At 45.0% G+C, this 20,737-nt stretch overlaps 1 protein-coding gene across 1 annotated transcript in view; it reads left to right on the top strand.

Annotated features, from left to right (window-relative positions):
- The window catches only part of LOC124799176 (lachesin-like), a 930,642-nt gene that overhangs the window by 866,540 nt on the left and 43,365 nt on the right, over window positions 1-20,737 (top strand). Inside the window, exon 8 of the mRNA XM_047262712.1 lies at window positions 3,421-3,498. Coding sequence (XP_047118668.1) covers window positions 3,421-3,498 — 78 coding nt within the window. The remainder of the gene's footprint in view (window positions 1-3,420; window positions 3,499-20,737) is intronic.

Here is a 20,737-nt window from a genome sequence, read left to right as displayed (position 1 = left end):
AGAACGCTACCGCACGACCACGAGATGCGGGCTGTTGCTTGTCACCTGTAGGAACATGAGCGTCGCACGAGTAACTGTAGCATTGGACAAGCCTTACTACAGTGTGTCGTATCACATATTGTATCGTCTCAATGAAACCCTCACCTTACAATGTAGGAGGTGCACTGCCGTACTCTCGAGCAAACTCTGGTCCCACAGCTAGTACTCCTGTTGAAATTTATCATATAAAACAGCTTTTCTTGCTGTGTTATTGCCATCATTACTCGATGCAGATTGGGTAATGAAAGAGCGGGAGTGCAAGCTGACTGCACCATGGGTACCCCTGCTCACGTTCACACGAATTGGCAGCTTACAACTGGCGCCAAGGTAAACTTATATTTTCAGTGGGTAATTTAATATTCACCCCAAGATTCTGTCTTCATTCACGTATAAGACATAGTCTTTCGAAATCGGATGGCTCATTGTGTGTTATTGAGTTCCATGTCTCCTGTTAATACGAAAGATGTATGGCTTTCGTATGCCTTTGTCAAAAAAAATTAGATCAAATCAGCATACAGAAAGTTAAGCGACTTACAGTAGGTGTGTAACATTTGCTATAAAATCTCGTGTTGTGTATTCGGAAATGTTGAACATCGCTGCTAAGGTTGAATGAGGAATAGTAAATTTCGTACTCCGCTTTTTGATCGCCGCCAGACGTAGATAGCCTAGAGAGAGTGTTAGGACCGTAGCTGGGCATGAGACGCTTGCTCTGCCTGACCACGCCCACTGCACGCACTTGGAGCTCCACCCCCACCTCGGGCCCACCGGCCGCCCACGGATACGAGCACGCCTGACTGCCCTCGCCTTGTCTTGCACCTGCACTGAGTAGCGCCTGTCACCCACGACCCGCGAAGCGCTGGAGGAGCTGTCGACCGCGACTGGACTCTGTTCAGACCAGAGAGACGTGTTGCAAAGTGACTGTGGTTTGCTTGTAGCGAGATTGTGTCATTACAAACAGTTCTCATTTGTATTACGCAGAAGACCCGACTACTGCCACAGAAGCTTTTGAGATTGGTTCCCACAGTGAGGATCCTTAACGTTCGTATTTACTGCATAAGGTGTTCAATTTAAAACGTAGGTAAAGAAAACGACATTTATGTCAGATTTTCTACTGAGACATGCAATTTTCGGCGCTGTTAGGAATAACAATGTATCAGTTTTCAACTGAAGAACATATTTTTAACTTGTAAAGGCCATTTAGGCAGTATTTATTTTTTCTGTTTTTACTAACTTATTCCTTAGATGTGACAAGACCTACCTTGCTTCAATAAGCTTTGATGATAGGATCGTTTTCTTGCTATAAAATCACGAAAAATTTTCAGCAAGAAGATCTAGATCCATTAGGCTTTAAATCAGAACTAATTTCTGCATTTACGGCCTTCAAAATACACGTCCTAACTTAGCGAAGATGAGATAAGATAAATCAAATTTCATAACCAACAGCTGCTGATGAAATAATTTTTTATGTATTACTTGCTTCGATCAGATGATCATCTACAGGTGTCATAAAATTATGTACCGCAGGCACAATGCAATGTTCTTTCTGTGGTGTCCTTCATACAGAATCTGATTATGAGTGTGTCGAAATTATAAATCAATTGCAACAATGCATTTCACTATTGACTATATATTGTTGGATTTTGATTCAAGTAATGAAACACGGCACCAGCTACGCTTTTTCATGCACAGCGTGAAACGTTTCAGGAATTCATTCCCATTTCCTGAAATGCGTTCTGCTATGCGTGGGAACACTTAGCTGGTTCTGAGCTGTATTATTGGAAAGATTAACGACGTGGTTGCAGGCTTTCGAAAGACATTGATTATGATGACTGAAATTAAAACATTGCATTTTACTACCGGTGGTAATGATGCACAATGGTTTATATTTTATTTGATCCCTCTGGAAGAACAATCCCAGCTGTAAATAATTTTGTAAGTCAATGGTCAAGCATTTGGAACAGTTATCTTTCTTTACAATATTTTTCTTTATTTATCTAGATCGCAAATTTATACAATGTTATCACCAGTTTCGATTGTGTCAGTAAACATTTACAAATTTAAAACAGAAGAAAAAATCTTGTTCATATAAAATTCTACTTACAGTAATTACAATATAAAATGGAAACAAAGTGACACTATCGCTACCGTGTGTAGCTCGGGATATATTATACAGTCAAGTACTGAGTCATTAAAACTACTTTGTCTTCGATGATGGTACTGCTTAAGATAGAGACAAACGTTCTTCTGCTAGAGGAGACTACTATATGCACAATTATGTAACGAAAATTACGTATAAAAATAAAATACTAGAAAAAGAATCTGGTAATTTGATTTAGGGTAGTGAAAGAGGTCCACAAGTAATAAGAGTAAAATATTGGGACAATATGTGAGTGGATAAACCAACTATTCTAATGAACGGGCTACTAACTGGTATGGGAATGTCACTATAATACAAGCAAATTTAACAATCAAAATACTAGGTGCAACAGATGTTGTGTCGTCGATGACTTCACTGTACGTCAACAAATTACGAAAAAATGTAATAGATAAAATGCAAAGTATGGAAGGACGGAAAGACACTGTTAGCACAATCGAAACCGGTCATAGCATTGTATGAATCTGCAATCTAGCAAATAAATTATATTGTAAACAATTTTGACACCCAAAAATTACAAATTAACTCGAACTATAATTAATAAAGACTTTTTTCATTAGCAGCTTTTGGTGGCTCTGAAATTTTTGTCTTAAAATACTGATAAGCTATTTGGCACCACCTGCGAATGACATAAGATCAGAATTTAACTGATAACATAAGACAATGGAGTATGTGGAACTAAATTCTGAAAATTTCTGAAAGTAGTTTCTATCCTGGATTCATTTCCCTTATTTCGCGCTGCTGTACTGTGCTTATTGAACCCAGTAATCATTTTTCGAACGAGGAAGTAATGGCCCGTGGAGGTATGAGAATAAATACTTCTCTATTGCTACCTACGTGTCACAATGTTGCTTAACGCAGTACTGATGCAGAGGGCGATCCAGGACAGTCCAATGGATTAATCCCCGACATACTCAACGAACCAGCGTTTTAACGAACTGGCGGATCAGGTTACAGCGCGCTGCACCTGCTGCACTAACTGGTCAGGAAACATCCCTGTACGATTTTTGGCCAATTTGTAGTGTAGGCAGAGTAATCACTAATGAGGCTTGATTGCAGCATCAGTCTCTGGTTCTTTATGTATTTCTGGCTTGAAATGTTAATCGGAGAGAACATTATAAAAGATGTGAGGTGGAAACCTAGCTGTGGGGTCTCGGTCGGGTCTTCTGCTCGTTGTTAGCAAGGCAGCGCTTATACCGACGTGGACGGTACGACTGTGTTCGCAGATGACGGGTTGGACCCATCCGGCAATGACGTGAACAACTCAGTGTACAGCTCCCTCAGCGGGCATTACTCGGACAAAGGTAAACCGACCGCTTGCATGGGCACCCGCGGACGTCCCCTCGGTACCACGTCATAGCAGCTCCGCAACTATCAGTTTCACCAGCCAGTCTCTGGCGTTCTGTGTGGGTTGGTCTCGACCGAGTGTACTGTATACAAATCACTAAAATCATGATGTGAATAATACTACAGCAGATAAAAAACTGCTCTTCACTGTTTGTTAATCTCGCCTGCACAAGTGATTGTCTTTCACTTTCTAGTTTACATTGTTTTTGGATTTGGTTGAGCAGATCAGACTGGGTACCGAGGGAAAGTTCCATTAACAGAACAACATCTACAGAAACAAACAAAACGAGACATTACAGAAACAACATTAGAGCTAGCTAGACAAAGAGCTTCGCTTTGAAACAAACAATGCCTCCCCATCAACCTATCTTCTGTTCTGTCGCTGTTGTTCTTTGCATACTGTACAGTTAGCATTTAACATGACTATTATGTTAACGTTAGGTTATGTATATTTTATAGTCGTGATGAATGACTTGTAAAATGTATGTGATAATCCTAGATAGAGCATCTCTGGTATTTCGATTTGTGCATTGTTATATACATATTCATTGTAGTGTAGAAGACCCAGCAGCTAAACAGGTGTCTCAGCGCTCACTGGTAAGTACATTTCATGTTGTTATGTAAACTGTAGTTCAGAAGAAAGTGTATTTTTAAATGTTCGACGAGAAACTTTTCAGCAGTCACTTCCACAGCTACACATCTAACAGCTTTGGTAAAAATAAAAAAACCGAAACACCGGCATCGCTTCCATTGTTTTCTTACGTTGTTATGTTGTAATGGTCCGTTGCGAGAACTGTAATAATATTCCTTGTGGCGTTATAACAGTTTACGTTCCCTGACCTCATGAGAAATTAGCGTACAAAAACTTTCAACGTTGGATTCGTAGCTAGAGCGGCACGACTTTAATGTTTACTCCCATAATCTGACCAGTTTAGATTTCATAAGCCAGTCGCTGGTAGTGGATGTTATGGTAATACCTGAAACAAATTGAAAGAAGTCGCTCGTAAATGATGATGATTGATTAAAGTGTACGCACACCGTAATACGCTGATATTTGCATTACACTTTCGACTGCAAATTTATTTTCGACAAATTATGCTATGCAGGCCAGTAACGGGAGGTTTTTTATTTGTGTTATCATTACTCGTCGTATCAAATGAGAAATAATAATTCCACACATTATTTGTGCTAAGCGTCATACCGAGAGAAAGTTGTGGCACAGAGTTTGTCTGGCACGCTAATAGCCTCAAGAGACCTTCCATAACCTGTCGTAACAATTATTGTTCTGTAGCACACTCGCACACACCTCCTGCCTCGGTCACAGGAAACTGTGTTCTTCAACAGCAAATACGCTTTTTGTCACGTGACGCGGGATCAGGAGATCCACTAAATCCTGTGATGAGAGGCTGACTCTACTAATGATTAATAGATTACACTCCACTACATACTCAAAATAGGTCATTAAAAGAACCAAAAAACATTTAACTACCGTATCTTCTGTAGAGTGAAAGAACGTAAATTATACTTGACAAATTAATTTGTATATCAGTCACTATCTTCGCTCCTGTATAAAAATGTTTTAATTTTCACAGCCGGTTACGTTAATCGGACATAATCGGCCAACACGTGCCTGGAACTTTGTGGGGCATTTTGGTACATATCAGTGTTACAGTTAACATTGTAAGCCAAATAAGTAATATAGACTTGAAAGAGGAGTTAGGTAAGCAGATTACAAATGATTAAAATTTTACTGGCAACCCTACAGAAAGTTTTCACATCCGTAAACGAGAAAGAAGAATGTGTTAGTGAATTTATCTGATGTATTTTTTGTATGCTGTTTTTGGGGTATTCTTGGTCTACAGCGAAAATGAATTTCGAAAGATACTCGAAATTCTTTATAACAAATGTTTGAAAGTAAGCTAAATTGAAGTTTAGGAAACCAAAAGGCAATGAAAGTAAGTAAAAAGGGCTTGGAGAACTTTTTTCAAATTCAATGGAATTTGCAGTACAAATTTTCCGGTGTGTCTAAAATCGGAAGTCTATTATCAGCAAGTATTACTGACTCCGACTTTTAGCAATGAGACATGGACCTGTAACGCAAATAAGGAAACTGAGAATTTTAGAGATAGCAGAGGCGAAATTCATGCCATGCATCACTACAGGGTGCGGAATAACAAAGAAATTGGAGAACTCTGTTTAAAATTAAGTGGATGGAAAATGTAGCCACCAGGCAAATGACTGGTAGGTGACCCCATCAAGATCTTCGCTGGATTGCAGGTGCTAACGAGAGACCGTGACGATGCCCTAACTGAAGATGAGATGCATAGAAATGTCGAGAGGAAATGATAACGATGACGCCGGTGATGATGATGATGATGATGATGATGATGGTGATGGTGATGGTGGTGGTGGTGGTGGTGGTGGTGGTGGTGGTGGTGAATGTGGTGACTCTTTCCTTGAATATAATTTTCCTCGTAGTTTCATGCATTTCAGGTATTTGGATTATCCATTATAAGGCAGAGGTGGCAGGGAGAGGAGCTGTGGGTAGCTCATTCGGGAAGAGAATTTCCCTGAGGAAACGGAGGTTCAGGATTGGTCTACGATGTATTACAGGAAATTTAAGAACTCCACACGCTTTACAGCGAAGCTAATGATTCGTTCCCAATAGTTAGAAGGTGTGATTCTTTTAAGTGCAAACTGTACCAAACTCTCTCTGACATCCCCTGTCTTTGCCACACATCTCACTATTCGCCTTTCGCTATCAGGAGGTGTATTGTCTGAAATATATTCACCTTTAATTCCTTGCCATAGAGATTTTCAGCAACATTCTTGTGCATCACTGTTTAGATTATCAAATTCTCTTCCCCTCTCCATTTTAAGAGATAGTGGAACCTTTTCTCAGTAAATGTTATGTGATTTGTCTGGTATGATCTTATCAGTCAATAAGCACTGGGTTAGGATTATTGGGTACCATGTCCTCCTGTTATACAAAACGCTGCTTCTCCATGTGACCCAAACATGTTTCAGCACATCTGTAGCATCATAAGTGGGTTTTCTTTATTCAGATTTGTGAAATGTAAACGCATTGAAGCGATAGCTGATGTATGCAAAATTACGCTTACAGGCGATTTTTCTTTTTTTCTGGCATTACCTTTCCTTTAAATTTTGCGGCTATGCAGGACCACTTGCACATTATCAGGCACTGGTAGCTTCTCATAAGCAACAAAATGATGTTAATGTGAATTTGGTGGCGAGTCAACACATCACTCTATAATCAAATGTAATTTTGTTGTGTCAAAATATTTCGCGCATTTATTTCCTGTTATTATTTCTACGGCTAATCCTTTGTCTTCTGAGTACTCATGAGTTACTGAAAACCACGCACAAGTAATGCACATATTTTGGAGAATTTATTTGTAACAAACTCTTTTCACTTGACCAACACGCAGTGTCACAGTGTCTATTTTTGTCCCATCCTAGTCGGTGTTCAGTTGTTCTCAAATGTATTCTGTGCCGAAGTTGAATTTTATTTATCCGCCCTCCCCCCCCCCTCCCCCACCAGTATCTTCTCTCTCTCTCTCTCTCTCTCTCTCTCTCTCTCTCTCTCTCTCTCTCTGTCTCTCTCTCCACCCTCTCTCTCTCTCTCTCTCTCTCTCTCTCTCCCCTCCTTGTGTGTGTGTGTGTGTGTGTGTGTGTGTGTGTGTGTGTGTAGACGAGCTTGCTTCTTAGATGTTTGTGTTACCTTTAAAGTTCTTTAAGGTGTTAAATATTGTACACTTGTATAGAGATACGTATACGTTTATATGGCACTTGTACAGCATCACTCTCGTAGCTTGTTATGTGGAATCAACTGATGTTAATATGAATTTGGTTGGCGAATTAACACATCACTCTGTATCTAAAAGCAATTTTGTTGTGTCAACCGGCATTCAACACATAGTCAGAATACATGGGACAAACATGCAGGGAATTGAAAATAAGATATGCAGCACAACTCAGAGCTCTTAAAAGTAACAGCCCCCGTAGCTCATTTTCTGACCACCTAACAGCCCGTAACCACTAGCCAACCAAAACAGAAACAGATTTAAAAATACCAAAGTTATACAACTGAAAGGAAGAGATTCTCATTTTTGTGAGGAGGCCTGAGAAGGGTGGAGGGAAGGAAGAGTAGCGCTAGTTAAGTTTACTTCACGCCGTTATCTGAGTAGCACGGATCCCTCGATGGGAGACGAAATAATACGTGTACAATCTCGAACATAACAAGGCTAGCTTTCCTCAGCCCTCGCTATTAATTCCGCAGACTCGTGCAGTGAGTGCTCGTCCCCTCCCCGGAAGGTAGGGAGAGATTACTTCCCCCCGGCGGAAGCGCAGTAATCTGGAAAGGCGACAATCCGGCGCCGCGGAGGAACCTCGGCGGATCAACCGGCCGGGCATCCGTCTCCTCCTGCAGGCGGGCGTGGAAGGGCGACCCATTACATTCTAATTTTATGCATGACTTATCGGCCGAACCGCCCCCGCTTCCCGACTTTTGTGCCGGCCGCCGCTCTCCGCGGCAGCGTCTGGCGCTACATTTGGCGGAGCCTGCAGCCTGCTGACACGAGAAGACCGCGCGCCCTCCTTGCACGCCGGAGGCTCTAATGAAAAGTTCCTCCAGCCGGCGGGCGACCCCGGCTGCGCGCCACTTAGCATTAATTGCGAATGTTCATTTGGAGTCCCCCTCCCTGCGAGTCGCACTTGCTCTCTCTGCCTCTCCCCCTGTCCCGACTTCTCCGTCTCCTTCTTCCTCCCCCTCCCGCGTTCCACATTTTTTTCCCCCCTGCCCTTGTGTCCCTCTTCCCTGGCAGCGCTCCCTCGGGGGCCGTGCCGCGCCAGCTTGCAGCTCGCAGAGTGGCGGCGAAGAAATCTCCGCGACCGACAACTGCCGTCGCTCGCTCGCCGCCCGCCCACTCACCCTGCCCCCCCCCCCCACCACCACCCCCGCCCCACTACTACGGTCGACCCACTTCACGTGAGGCACGTTCTCCGGACACGCTGATAGTACGAGTAATTGAGTTACTGAGCAGAACAGCTCCTGTGACTTGTCTCCCGTGACTTGTCCCCTCTTCTACCATGCCACATCTACCTACACATCCACAGGGGATGCTTGAACACACACTCCAACCATAATTTATTTCCATAAATTTATACAAGACGTCCCAAAAAGCACCGACAAACTTAAGAGACAGTTACGTAAGCTAAACAACCAAAAGCATGTCTACAAGAGTTGCCCAGAAAGTAAATGTAAATATCGTGTGGATAGGGCCTCCCGTCGGGTAAACCGTTCGCCGGGTGCAAGTCTTTCGATGTGACGCCACTGCGGCGACTTGCCCGCCGATTTGGATGACAAAAATGGTTCAAATGGCTCTGAGCACTATGGGACTCAACTGCTGAGGTCATTAGTCCCCTAGAACTTAGAACTAGTTAAACCTAACTAACCTAAGGACATCACAAACATCCATGCCCGAGGCAGGATTCGAACCTGCGACCGTAGCGGTCTTGCGATTCCAGACTGCAGCGCCTTTAACCGCACGGCCACTTCGGCCGGCTGATTTGGATGAAATGATGATGATTAAGACAACACGACAACCACTCCCTGAGCGGAGAAAATCTACGACCCAGTCGGGAATCGAACCCGGGCACGTAGTATCGTCATCCTGTCGCGCTGACCACTCAGCTACCGGGGGTGGACGCCCAGAAAGTAATGCACCACAATTCCTTACGGAACGTAATGAGACTTCCACACACAAAGGGATGGTGTTTTATCTACACACCCTATTTCTCCACATAACGTCCATCAAGTTCTTTGGCCTTCCTTGAGCGCGAAACAACGGCGTGTGTGCCGAATCCTTGTCTTGGTGGTGGAGCCAGTACTTCACTGTGTGAATCATCTCCTCGTCGTCCTCAAAATGGCATTCTTTAATGGCCCAAACAAGTGGAAGTCGCCGGCCGCAGTGGCAGAGCGGTTCTAGGCGCTTCAGTCTGGAATCGCGCACCGCTACGGTCGCAGGTTCGAATCCTGCCTCGGGCATTGATGTGTGTGATGTCCTTAGGTTAGTTAGGTTTAAGTAGTTCTAAGTTCTAGGGGACTGATGACCTTAGATGGTAAGTCCCATAGTGCTCAGAGCCATTTTTGAAGTGGAAGTCGGAGGAGGCTAGGTAAGGGCTGCAGGGTGGATGGGGTAGCACTGTGCAGCCCTGTTTTGCGACGTGTTCAGCAGTCCGCAGACTTGTGTGGAGCCGAGCTTTATCGTGTTGCAGCAAAACATCTCCTGGGTTGCTGTGGCTCCGAAGTCGCCGTAAGGGCGTCTTGAGTTTTGTTAATGAGTTGACATATGCTTCTGCATTAGTGGAACCGCCTCTTGGCAACACATCAATGAGATTCACGCCTTCACAGTCCCAGAACACGGTGATCCTGACCTTACCAGCGGATGCAGTTGCTTTGAATATTTTCTTCTGTGAAGAGTGGGAATGGTGCCATTCCATCGACTGTCGTTTCGTTTCAGGCTCAAAATGGTTAACCCAGGTTTCATCATCTGTCACAGTGTGGGACAAAAAGACCTCCCCCTCAGCTTCGATACATTGCAGCAAATCAAGACAAATGTTTTTTCTGTGCGATTTGTGACCCACCGTTACACACCGCGGGACCATGTTGCACAAAAGTTTGAACATCCAAGAGTGCGGATAATTGCATCCACACTTCCTTTGCCGATTGACAGACGCAGCGCCAGCTACCAAGTCGTAATGCGTCTATCCTCGCGTATAACATCAGCCCGCTGCAATATGTCAGGTGTGACAACCGTGGATGATCTGCCCGACCGCTGCAAATAGTGAATCTCCGCCGAACCGCCTTCAGGTGTCCTCGCTCTCCGTGCCCAGAGAATAACTGTACTTCTGCCGGAGGCAGATGCTCCATTCACTTTGCACAAGCGTTTGCGAATATTCCCCACAGTTTCTTTCTCTGCAGTGAGAAATTCAACGACAGCACGTTGCTTGCAACGTACATCACCTACAGACCCTATTTTGAAACTGTCCTGCAGCTACGCTATCTGTCGGAAGTGACGGAAACTTGGCGTGATCACTCAGATGACTTAAAATAGTACTATTCGTAGCATTGTTATCGGCTGAGAAATAAAATTCGGTGCATTACTTTCAGGACAACTCTTGTAGTAACGTAGACTCTAAACTGCATACCTTAAGGGCGATGAACACTTTTTCATCTTCGATAGAATGAAACGTGTCTCTTCTAAAGCAACGAGTTGGCTTTCCACATTATGGAAAGAGCTGGTCTGGACCAAACCAAGAAAAAAGCAGTCCAGCATCTGTTGTCAGGCCAAACACATACTGCTCATCACGTCTTTCATGCGACGTTCAGTGTCGACGGAAAGCGTCCGTTTGTTTCGCGTTGCAAACGCAATGATTTTTAAACGTGACGTTTAGGTGGTCATTCAATACAGCTGTCCCAAATTAGTCTAGTGCGATATTCGCTTTATCGATGTGTGTGGACAGGCAGAATAAAACAACAAGAATAGCCAATAATTCAGAAGTGACAACACCTTCCAGGACGGCGCTAACTGCTACAGCCCTGCAGCAGCGCTGCTCATTCGCCCCTCCAAAGCTGTTTATTCTTCGTCATTTAATGCCGCTGTTCATACATATCGATAAAACTCTAGCCTAATTTCTGACAGCTGTTCAAAATGGTTCAAATGGCTCTGAGCACTATGGGACTTAACATCTCATCTCATCAGTCCCCTAGAACTTAGAACTGCTTAAACCTAACTAACCTAAAGACATCACACACATCCATTCCCGAGGCAGGGTTCGAACCTGCGACCGTAGCGGTCGCACGGTTCCGGACTGAAGTGCCTAGAACCGCTCGGCCACATCGGCCGGCTCTAGCAGCTGTATTGAATGAGCACGTAAAACTCACTTTTAATAATCATTTCTTCTGTAACGGGAACGAAACCGAAGCTTCCCAACGAAAGTGGACATCGTATCAAAGACGTGAGATTCATATACGAGTGCTATTCGGAAAGTGAGGTCCGATCGGTCACAAAATGAAAGCTACAGTGAAAATCCGATGAGGCTTTGCACAGATGTGTTGGGAAGTGTCTCTAGTACGCCCGTCGATCGCATCACATCGCTCTTTTCATTTCTGAGCGCACAGCGAGCACATAAAGATGCGCAGCTAAACAGTGTCCCCCTCAAAGTATGAGGCCCAAGTGGGAAATTCCGCAGGGGCAATGAAGCCCGTAACTAGATGCTCCTGAGTTTCATCTCTGCTGACATGAACCGCTGGCTTTGAAGACATTTTGGCTCAGTCTACGAGCTGTAGACAAGCGTAGATAATTAGTGGAAAGCGCAGACGGCTGCCTTCTACTATGACGAGGGTACTCGAAAGGCTGTACAATGCTAGGACAAGTGTCTGTTGGAGTGGCGAGTATGTATAGCAGTAGCTGGAAGGTGTAGCTAACTGTAGGAAATAGAACGTTTTTGATTTTCAGTGGTCTCCATTTCGCGAACGGACCTTATTTTGGGAATGGTCCTTGAAGATATATATATGATTTCTTGCATACTAACAGTGCAAAAATTTCTGCAGAAAATCCTCGTCCCGCACATACACTCCTGGAAATGGAAAAAAGAACACATTGACACCGGTGTGTCAGACCCACCATACTTGCTCCGGACACTGCGAGAGGGCTGTACAAGCAATGATCACACGCACAGCACAGCGGACACACCAGGAACCGCGGTGTTGGCCGTCGAATGGCGCTAGCTGCGCAGCATTTGTGCACCGCCGCCGTCAGTGTCAGCCAGTTTGCCGTGGCATACGGAGCTCCATCGCAGTCTTTAACTCTGGTAGCATGCCGCGACAGCGTGGACGTGAACCGTATGTGCAGCTGACGGACTTTGAGCGAGGGCGTATAGTGGGCATGCGGGAGGCCGGGTGGACGTACCGCCGAATCGCTCAACACGTGGGGCGTGAGGTCTCCACAGTACATCGATGTTGTCGCCAGTGGTCGGCGGAAGGTGCACGTGCCCGTCGACCTGGGACCGGACCGCAGCGACGCACGGATGCACGCCAAGACCGTAGGATCCTACGCAGTGCCGTAGGGGACCGCACCGCCACTTCCCAGCAAATTAGGGACACTGTTGCTCCTGGGGTATCGGCGAGGACCATTCGCAACCGTCTCCACGAAGCTGGGCTACGGTCCCGCACACCGTTAGGCCGTCTTCCGCTCACGCCCCAACATCGTGCAGCCCGCCTCCAGTGGTGTCGCGACAGGCGTGAATGGAGGGACGAATGGAGACGTGTCGTCTTCAGCGATGAGAGTCGCTTCTGCCTTGGTGCCAATGATGGTCGTATGCGTGTTTGGCGCCGTGCAGGTGAGCGCCACAATCAGGACTGCATACGACCGAGGCACACAGGGCCAACACCCGGCATCATGGTGTGGGGAGCGATCTTCTACACTGGCCGTACACCACTGGTGATCGTCGAGGGGGCACTGAATAGTGCACGGTACATCCAAACCGTCATCGAACCCATCGTTCTACCATTCCTAGACCGGCAAGGGAACTTGCTGTTCCAACAGGACAATGCACGTCCGCATGTATCCCGTGCCACCCAACGTGCTCTAGAAGGTGTAAGTCAACTACCCTGGCCAGCAAGATCTCCGGATCTGTCCCCCATTGAGCATGTTTGGGACTGGATGAAGCGTCGTCTCACGCGGTCTGCACGTCCAGCACGTACGCTGGTCCAACGGAGGCGCCAGGTGGAAATGGCATGGCAAGCCGTTCCACAGGACTACATCCAGCATCTCTACGATCGTCTCCATGGGAGAATAGCAGCCTGCATTGCTGCGAAAGGTGGATATACACTGTACTAGTGCCGACATTGTGCATGCTCTGTTGCCTGTGTCTATGTGCCTGTGGTTCTGTCAGTGTGATCATGTGATGTATCTGACCCCAGGAATGTGTCAAAGTTTCCCCTTCCTGGGACAATGAATTCACGGTGTTCTTATTTCAATTTCCAGGAGTGTATTTTCCTTAGAAAATTGGCGTCTATGAATGGCAATTTGGCAACACCGTAATCGCGTGAATGACAAGCATAGTCATGCAGTACCTTGTAGCTTTGGTGTTCAACTACAGCGGTGCGTAAAGTTTTGCGTTAGAACACTCCAGTCCAAGAGCTCGATTCCAGGTCCGTATTTAGTTTTTTGTATAAATTTCAATTGCGATCTTGGTAGAGATACTGCAGAATTCACTGCCTGTTACATGATAGATGCAGGGTTTAAACAAAATATGGAAGCACCGCGGCAAACGTGTGCTTGAACATTAGTGTAGGTGCTAGCCAAGCCTGCCGGTTTCTCTGTTGTACATCACCACGAACGGCACCTGTAAAATTTCGCCACGGGGGGATTAGACGAGCGGTCTGAGGCGCTGCAGTCATGGACTGTGAGGCTGGTCCCGGTGGAAGTTCGAGTCATCCCCCGGGCATGTGTGTGTGTGTTTGTGGCTCTGAGCACTATGGGACTTAACATCTGTGGTCATCAGTCCCCTAGAACTTAGAACTACTTAAACCTAACTAACCTAAGGACATCACACACATCCATGCCCGAGGCAGGATTCGAACCTGCGACCGTAGCAGTCCCGCGGTTCCGGACTGAGCGCCTAGAACCGCTAGACCACCGCGGCCGGCTGTGTGTTTGTCCTTAGGATAATTTAGGTTAAGTAGTGCGTAAGCTTAGGGACCGATGACCCTAGCAGTTAAGTCCCATAGGATTTCACACACATTTGAACATTTATTTATTTATTTTTTTGTTGTAAAATTTCCTCAATACATTGCAAGTGTCAGTCGTGGTCCGAAGAGTGTTCTGTGTAGTTGGAGTGCATTATGTCGTAGATAAGCGAATTGGAACGTGAAATAATGTTGTTGGCTCTTGTACAGTAGGTACTTCCGTAACCGCCGGCCGGAGTGGCCGTGCGGTTCTAGGTGCTACAGTCTGGAACCGAACGACCGCTGCGGTCGCAGCTTCGAATCCTGCCTCGCGCATGATTGTGTGTGATGTCCTTAGGTTAGTTAGGTTTAATTAGTTCTAAGTTCTAGGCGGCTTATGACCTCAGACGTTAAGTCGCATAGTGCTCAGAGCCATATCAACCATCTTCCGTAACCAATATGACGTAAGTATTCGATGTTTCAAGAGGCTCTGTATCGAAGGTTTGTACCGCATATACAGGGTGAAAAGTATTTAAACCGGCAAACTCTGGGAGGCGTGTGATCGCTACCTACCTCCAAAGCTGGTACCTGAACTTGCCACAGGAACAGACGTATAGCCTGCCGGAGTGGCCGAGCGGTTCTAGGCGCTACAGTCTGGAACCGCGCGACTGCTACGGTCGCAGGTTCGAATCCTGCCTCGGGCATGGATATGTGTGATGTCCTTAGGTTAGTCAGGTTTAACTAGTTCTAAGTTGTAGGGGACTGATGACCACAGCAGTTAAGTCCCATAGTGCTCAGAGCCATTTGAACCATTTGAACAGACGTATAAAATTCTGTTGATTTTCTGATATGACTCGAAGCTGTTTTCCTAAATTGCAGTCTGTTTGCCTTCTTTTCATACTTATGTCCATTCCCTGTGTTTGACAACTTCAGATGTATTAACGTTGTAAATGAATATTATTGGTCGTAAATGCCTGAAATATTCATGATTAGTGATCGATATCACTAGCCAGTTCAATCTCTTGATGATGTGGCTTCTTTGAGTCGGCGTGCACCATAGGACCAGAGTAGATTTTTTTTCATTTCTGTCGATCTTGAGCTGTCCGTCGCCAACTGAATTCATCTGTCTTTCGAAGTCCCTTTCCTCCTGTCCACTGTTCTTCCCTCGTTTCGGTAAACTGGGCTCCTGTCTATCTAATAATAGTTTTGATCATTTTCCATCCTTCCTTCGAGTGAATTGAGTAACCCACCGCCAGTTCAGAGTAGTTTTGTCACTGAACTTTCCTCTTCGTGTAATATACATTGCTCTCCTTGTTTCGATTACAGAACAGTATTTACTTGTTTTTGTAGCCCAACATTGATCTCTCCACTCCTGTTTCAGCTGCTATGAGCTTTCTGTCAGGGAACTCCATTAATTCTTATATCACATTCATAAGTTATTACGTGTACCACACACTCGTCAAAAACAATTCTCTTAGGCTCAGCTGACATCTTATACTTAAAAACTGAAGATTATCTCCCGTAAGCTTGCCACCCCAGTTTAGTATGTCGAAATGTTTCTGATATCAAGTCTGTTTTCATATTTACAAATTGACTCAGATGTATTCCGTGATCCTTTGCAGTTATGTACTTCCAACACATGCACTGACATCTGGTGCCCATTCATTCATCATGATTATTAGAGTAGATACACCAAACAGTAACTTGTAGTAAGTAATCTTTGTTTACGACAGACTGTTTCGGCTTAACGGCCATTTTCAAGTAGGTCTAGATTGATGTGACGTCCATGTTGTGTCGTTAGTGGACTATTTCGTAACTGTCACTGCTTTAATAAGATCGTAAATGATGTCAAGATGCTGAAATTAAATATTAATTACGACGTGACAGTAGTCTGACAGTTCCACTCACGTCGTTCCACTAATGTCGTTACAGACATATATTACGCTGCTGGCCCTGAAGAAGACAAATTGTTGACATTCATAATGATATTGGTTTCACCACATTTCATTTTAAGACTGACTTCGGAGAAGTTCGGTAACTAGTATCTGAATGTCCTCTTTACGGTTGGTAGATAGCACAATATCATGAGCAAATATGAGGTTATTTGACATTTCTCCCAGATCGTGGACTCACTTTGTTTTCCTATTCAGTTCAGACGTAGCTTTTTCTAGGACTACAGATAACAGTTTTGGAGATATAGTCACCTTGGTTTACACCCTTTCCAATCCGAAATTCGTTAATTTCTTCAAAAGTCGCAAAGGATGTGGAGGTATTGTATATGTCCATTATAATTATCCGGGCTGTTATGCTGTGGTCGGTTGATGAATTCTGTGGTGATTCCCGAAGTTTCGTCTCCGACTTCGGGGGATATCTTCAAGGGGGTCCGTAGCTCGATGGAAGGTCCAACACACACACTGGCTCGCTACTGACTGCCGCTAAATTCCGTGTCCGCGTGCCCCCGCGCCGCGGCGTGACGTCACGTGTTTTGAAAACGTCAGTGCAATTGGCCGCTGTCCGTCGCCGTCGATCGCCGTTGCCATCACCCAGTAGTGGACTGGTGGTACACATCTTCTTTAACACCGGCATCCATATAACGTTTAATTTGACTCCCTCCTCCTTTCGGTTGAAATTATTTGGGTGTTTAGCGATTTCGATTGCTTCCCTGTAGAGCCTTTCGTAATATCCGCTCGTGGCCGCTAGTACTTGGGTCTCCTCGAAACGAATATTGTGGTTCCCTGGCTGGAAAGCATGCTCCGCAACAGCTGTACGTTCCATTTCTCCCCTTCTACAATTTCCCTTGTGCTCTTCCAAACCTTTAGAAACAGTTATTTTTGTGGTACTCACATAAACATCACCACAGCTGCATGGAATCTTATACACTCCAGATTTTTCCAATGGTTTGCGAGCGTCCTTGGCAGGCTTCAGGTATTCCTGTATCTTCCTGGTGGGCTTGTAAATTACAGTAATATTCCGCTTCGTCAAGATCCTCCCTATTCTTTCCGTTACATTTTTAACAAACGGCAGGAAAACCTTAGATTTTGCAGTAGCCTGTACGTCAGTATGATTTCTGCGTGGCTGCCTGAAAGCACGTTTTGTTTCGGCGGACGAATATCCATTCTTCATTACTGCATTGTGGAGATGTTCCATCTCAGCGTCGAGCAACTCAGGTTCACAAATATTTCTAGCTCTGTCCGCTAACGTCTTGATAACACCCCGCTTCTGTTGTGGGCGGTGGTTCGAATCCCGGTGCAAATAACGGTCCGTGTGCGTGGGTTTGCGGTACACTGAGTGGCCCAAACTACCATTTTCGTTTCTAAAAACAAGCACATCGAGGAAATGTAATTTGCCGTCTACCTCCTCCTCCATTGTAAACTGAATTCTCGAGTTTATACTGTTCAGATGTTCGTGGAACCGGCTTAGTTCCTCCCTACCATGTGTCCACAGCACAAACGTGTCATCCACGTATCGGAACCATACATTTGGTTTCTTGCTGGCAGTACCTAAGGCCTGTTCTTCGAATTTCTCCATAAAGAAGTTTGCAATTACGGGATTTAGGTGGCTTCCCATAGCCACGCCATCCGTTTGCTCATAAAACTGTTCATTCCACTTGAAGTATGTGGTCGTCAAACAACACTTAAACAATTCTAAAATATCGGCAGGAAACCTTTTTTTTTTTTTTTTTTTTTTTTTGTAGTTTACAATATCAGAAGCCAAGATCACTTAAGGTGAATAATTTATTTCATCATCAGTTTCGACAGTAACTAGCTGTCATTTTTAGATCAGCTAGTCTGAGTATGTGGACGAGACTAATGTGTAATAGGGTTTCTGGGAGACCTGAGAATCTGACGATGGCAGCTACTTACTGTCGAAACTGGTCATGAAATAAACTGTTTCACATCGGAAAGTCTTGGTTTCAAATATTATAAAGTAATGAAGTTTACATTAGTTCAAAGTACAAGAATTTTCACGTAAAAATACAGAGCATTAGTTTTCAGCACGCTGTCGTACTACGTAAAACAAGCCACTACACACATCAATAAAAGTGTTGCATCACCTAGGTTTCGAGAGGTCCGGAACATGTACAGGAAATAAAGATCTTTTCCGCCGTTTTTATTGCTTATGAAAACCACACATTGCACGTCGTACTACCATACAGCGAGATCTTCAGGGGCGGTGGTCCAGACTGGTGTAGACACCGGTACCTCTAATACCAGTAGCACGTCCTCTTGCACTGATGCATGCCTGTATTCGTCGTGCCATACTATCCACAAGTTTATCAAGGCACTGTTGATCCAGATTGTCCCACTCCTCAACGGCGGTTCGGCTTGGATCCCTCAGAGTAGTTGATGGGTCACGTCGTCCATAAACAGCCCTTTTCAATCTATCCCAGGCATGTTCGCTAGGGTTCATGTCTGGAGAACATACTGACCACTCCAGTCGAGCGATTTCGTTATCTTCAAGGAGCTCATTCACAAGATGTACACGATGGGAGAGCGAATTGTCGTCCAAGAAGAATATGCTGCCGGTACGGTTGCACTATCGGTAGGAGGATGGCATTCACGTATCGTACAGCCATTACGGCAGCTTCCATGACCACCAGCGGCGTACGCCGGCCCCACATAATGCCACCCAAAAACAACAGGGAACCTTCACCTTCCTGCACTCGTTGGACAGTGTGAATAAGGCGTTGAGCCTGACCGTGATGCCTCCAAATACGTCCCCGACGATTGTCTGGTTGAAACGTGAAGAGAACGTGGTGTCAATCCTGAGCGGTCCATTCGGTATGTTGTTGGGCCCATCTGTACCGCGCTGCATGGTGTGGTGGTTGCAACGATGGACCTGGTCATGGACGTCGGGAGTGAAGTTGCGCATCATGCAGCCTGTTGCGCAACGTTTGATTTGTAACACGACTTGCTGTGGGTGCACGAAAAGCATTATTGAACATGGTGACGTTGCTGTCACGGTTCCTCCGAGCCATAATCCGTAGGTAGCGGTCATCCACTGCAGTAGCAGCCCTTGGATGGTCTGAGCGAGGCATTTCATCGACAGTTCCTGTCTCTCTGTACCTCCTCCATGTCCGAACAACATCGCTTTGGTTCACTCCGAGACGCCTGGACACTTCCCTTGTTGAGAGCCCTTCGTGGCACAAAGGAACAATGCAGACGCGATCGAATCGCGGTATTGACTGTCTAGGCATGGTTGAACTACAGACAACACGAGCCGTGTAACTCCTTCCTGGTGGAATGACTGGAACAGATCGGCTGTCGGACCTCCTCCGTCTAAAAGGCGCTGCTCATGCATTGTTGTTTACATCTTTGGGCTGGATTAGTGACATCTCTGAACAGTCAAAGGGACTTTGTTTGTGATAGAATGTCCACAGTCAATGTCTATCTTCAGGTGTTCTAGGAACCGGGGTGATGCAAAACTTTTTTTGATGTGTGTATTTGACCTCTTCATGAGCAAATACTCCCGAGTTCCATAAAATTACGTCTTCAACTGGTTCATTGGAGAGGATAATCGAAAGAAATAATAGAGGAATACTGAACTTAACACGATACTAAGGTAAAGTTACGTAGGCAAGGCTAGACTGGGGAGAACAAAGTACAACCTAAACTACTCTTCTTCAAATATAAGTCGCGTACGTCAGCTGCTGCCAGCACACAAACATTTACATAACTTTAGGGGAAACTCAGTTTGTCTGTGATAAGGTTTCGTATCGGAATTCATCACATATTCAGTGTACAAGGCAGTTCAAGGAATAGAAATAAGCCGGCCGCGGTGGTCTAGCGGTTCTAGGCGCTCAGTCCGGAGCCGCGTGGCTGCTACGGTCGCAGGTTCGAATCCTGCCTCGGGCATGGATGTGTGTGATGTCCTTAGGTTAGTTAGGTTTAAGTAGTTCTAAGTTCTAAGGGACTGATGACCACAGATGTTAAGTCCCATAGTGCTCAGAGCCATTTGAACCATTTTTTTGAATAGAAATAAACATATAATGAAACGAACAAACAGATCCAGTCCGGAACAAGTTCTTCATTTAAAACTACTCCTTAGGCACTAATGGATTTCTAGTAACAATATTGTATGTACATTTGTTGATTCTAAAAAAGCCTACGACGCAGTTGATCGCGAATCTCTTTTCCAAATTATAAAGGAACAATGGCTAGATAATAAAGCTCTAACACTGGCTGAAGAAACGTTAACCGACAATGGCTGTAAAGTAAAATTCATGGGACAAATTTCTGAACCATTTGATATTAATACTGGTGCTACACAGTGTGATGGACTCTCCCCATTACTGTTTAACTGTTTTTGGAAAAAGTAATTACACAATGGGGACAGGAAAAGTCGAGTCATAGATCAATCAATCAAGCTCGGTAGAAGTAATTTTAGATTGCCTCGCCTTTACAGATAATCTGGAAATTTTAACTAGGGATATGGCCACAGCT

This window comes from Schistocerca piceifrons, chromosome 5 (assembly GCF_021461385.2).
Source record: "Schistocerca piceifrons isolate TAMUIC-IGC-003096 chromosome 5, iqSchPice1.1, whole genome shotgun sequence".
NCBI lineage: Eukaryota > Metazoa > Arthropoda > Insecta > Orthoptera > Acrididae > Schistocerca > Schistocerca piceifrons.
The sequence above is the reverse complement of the archived record's forward strand: the minus strand, read 5'-3'. Positions and strand labels throughout refer to the sequence as shown.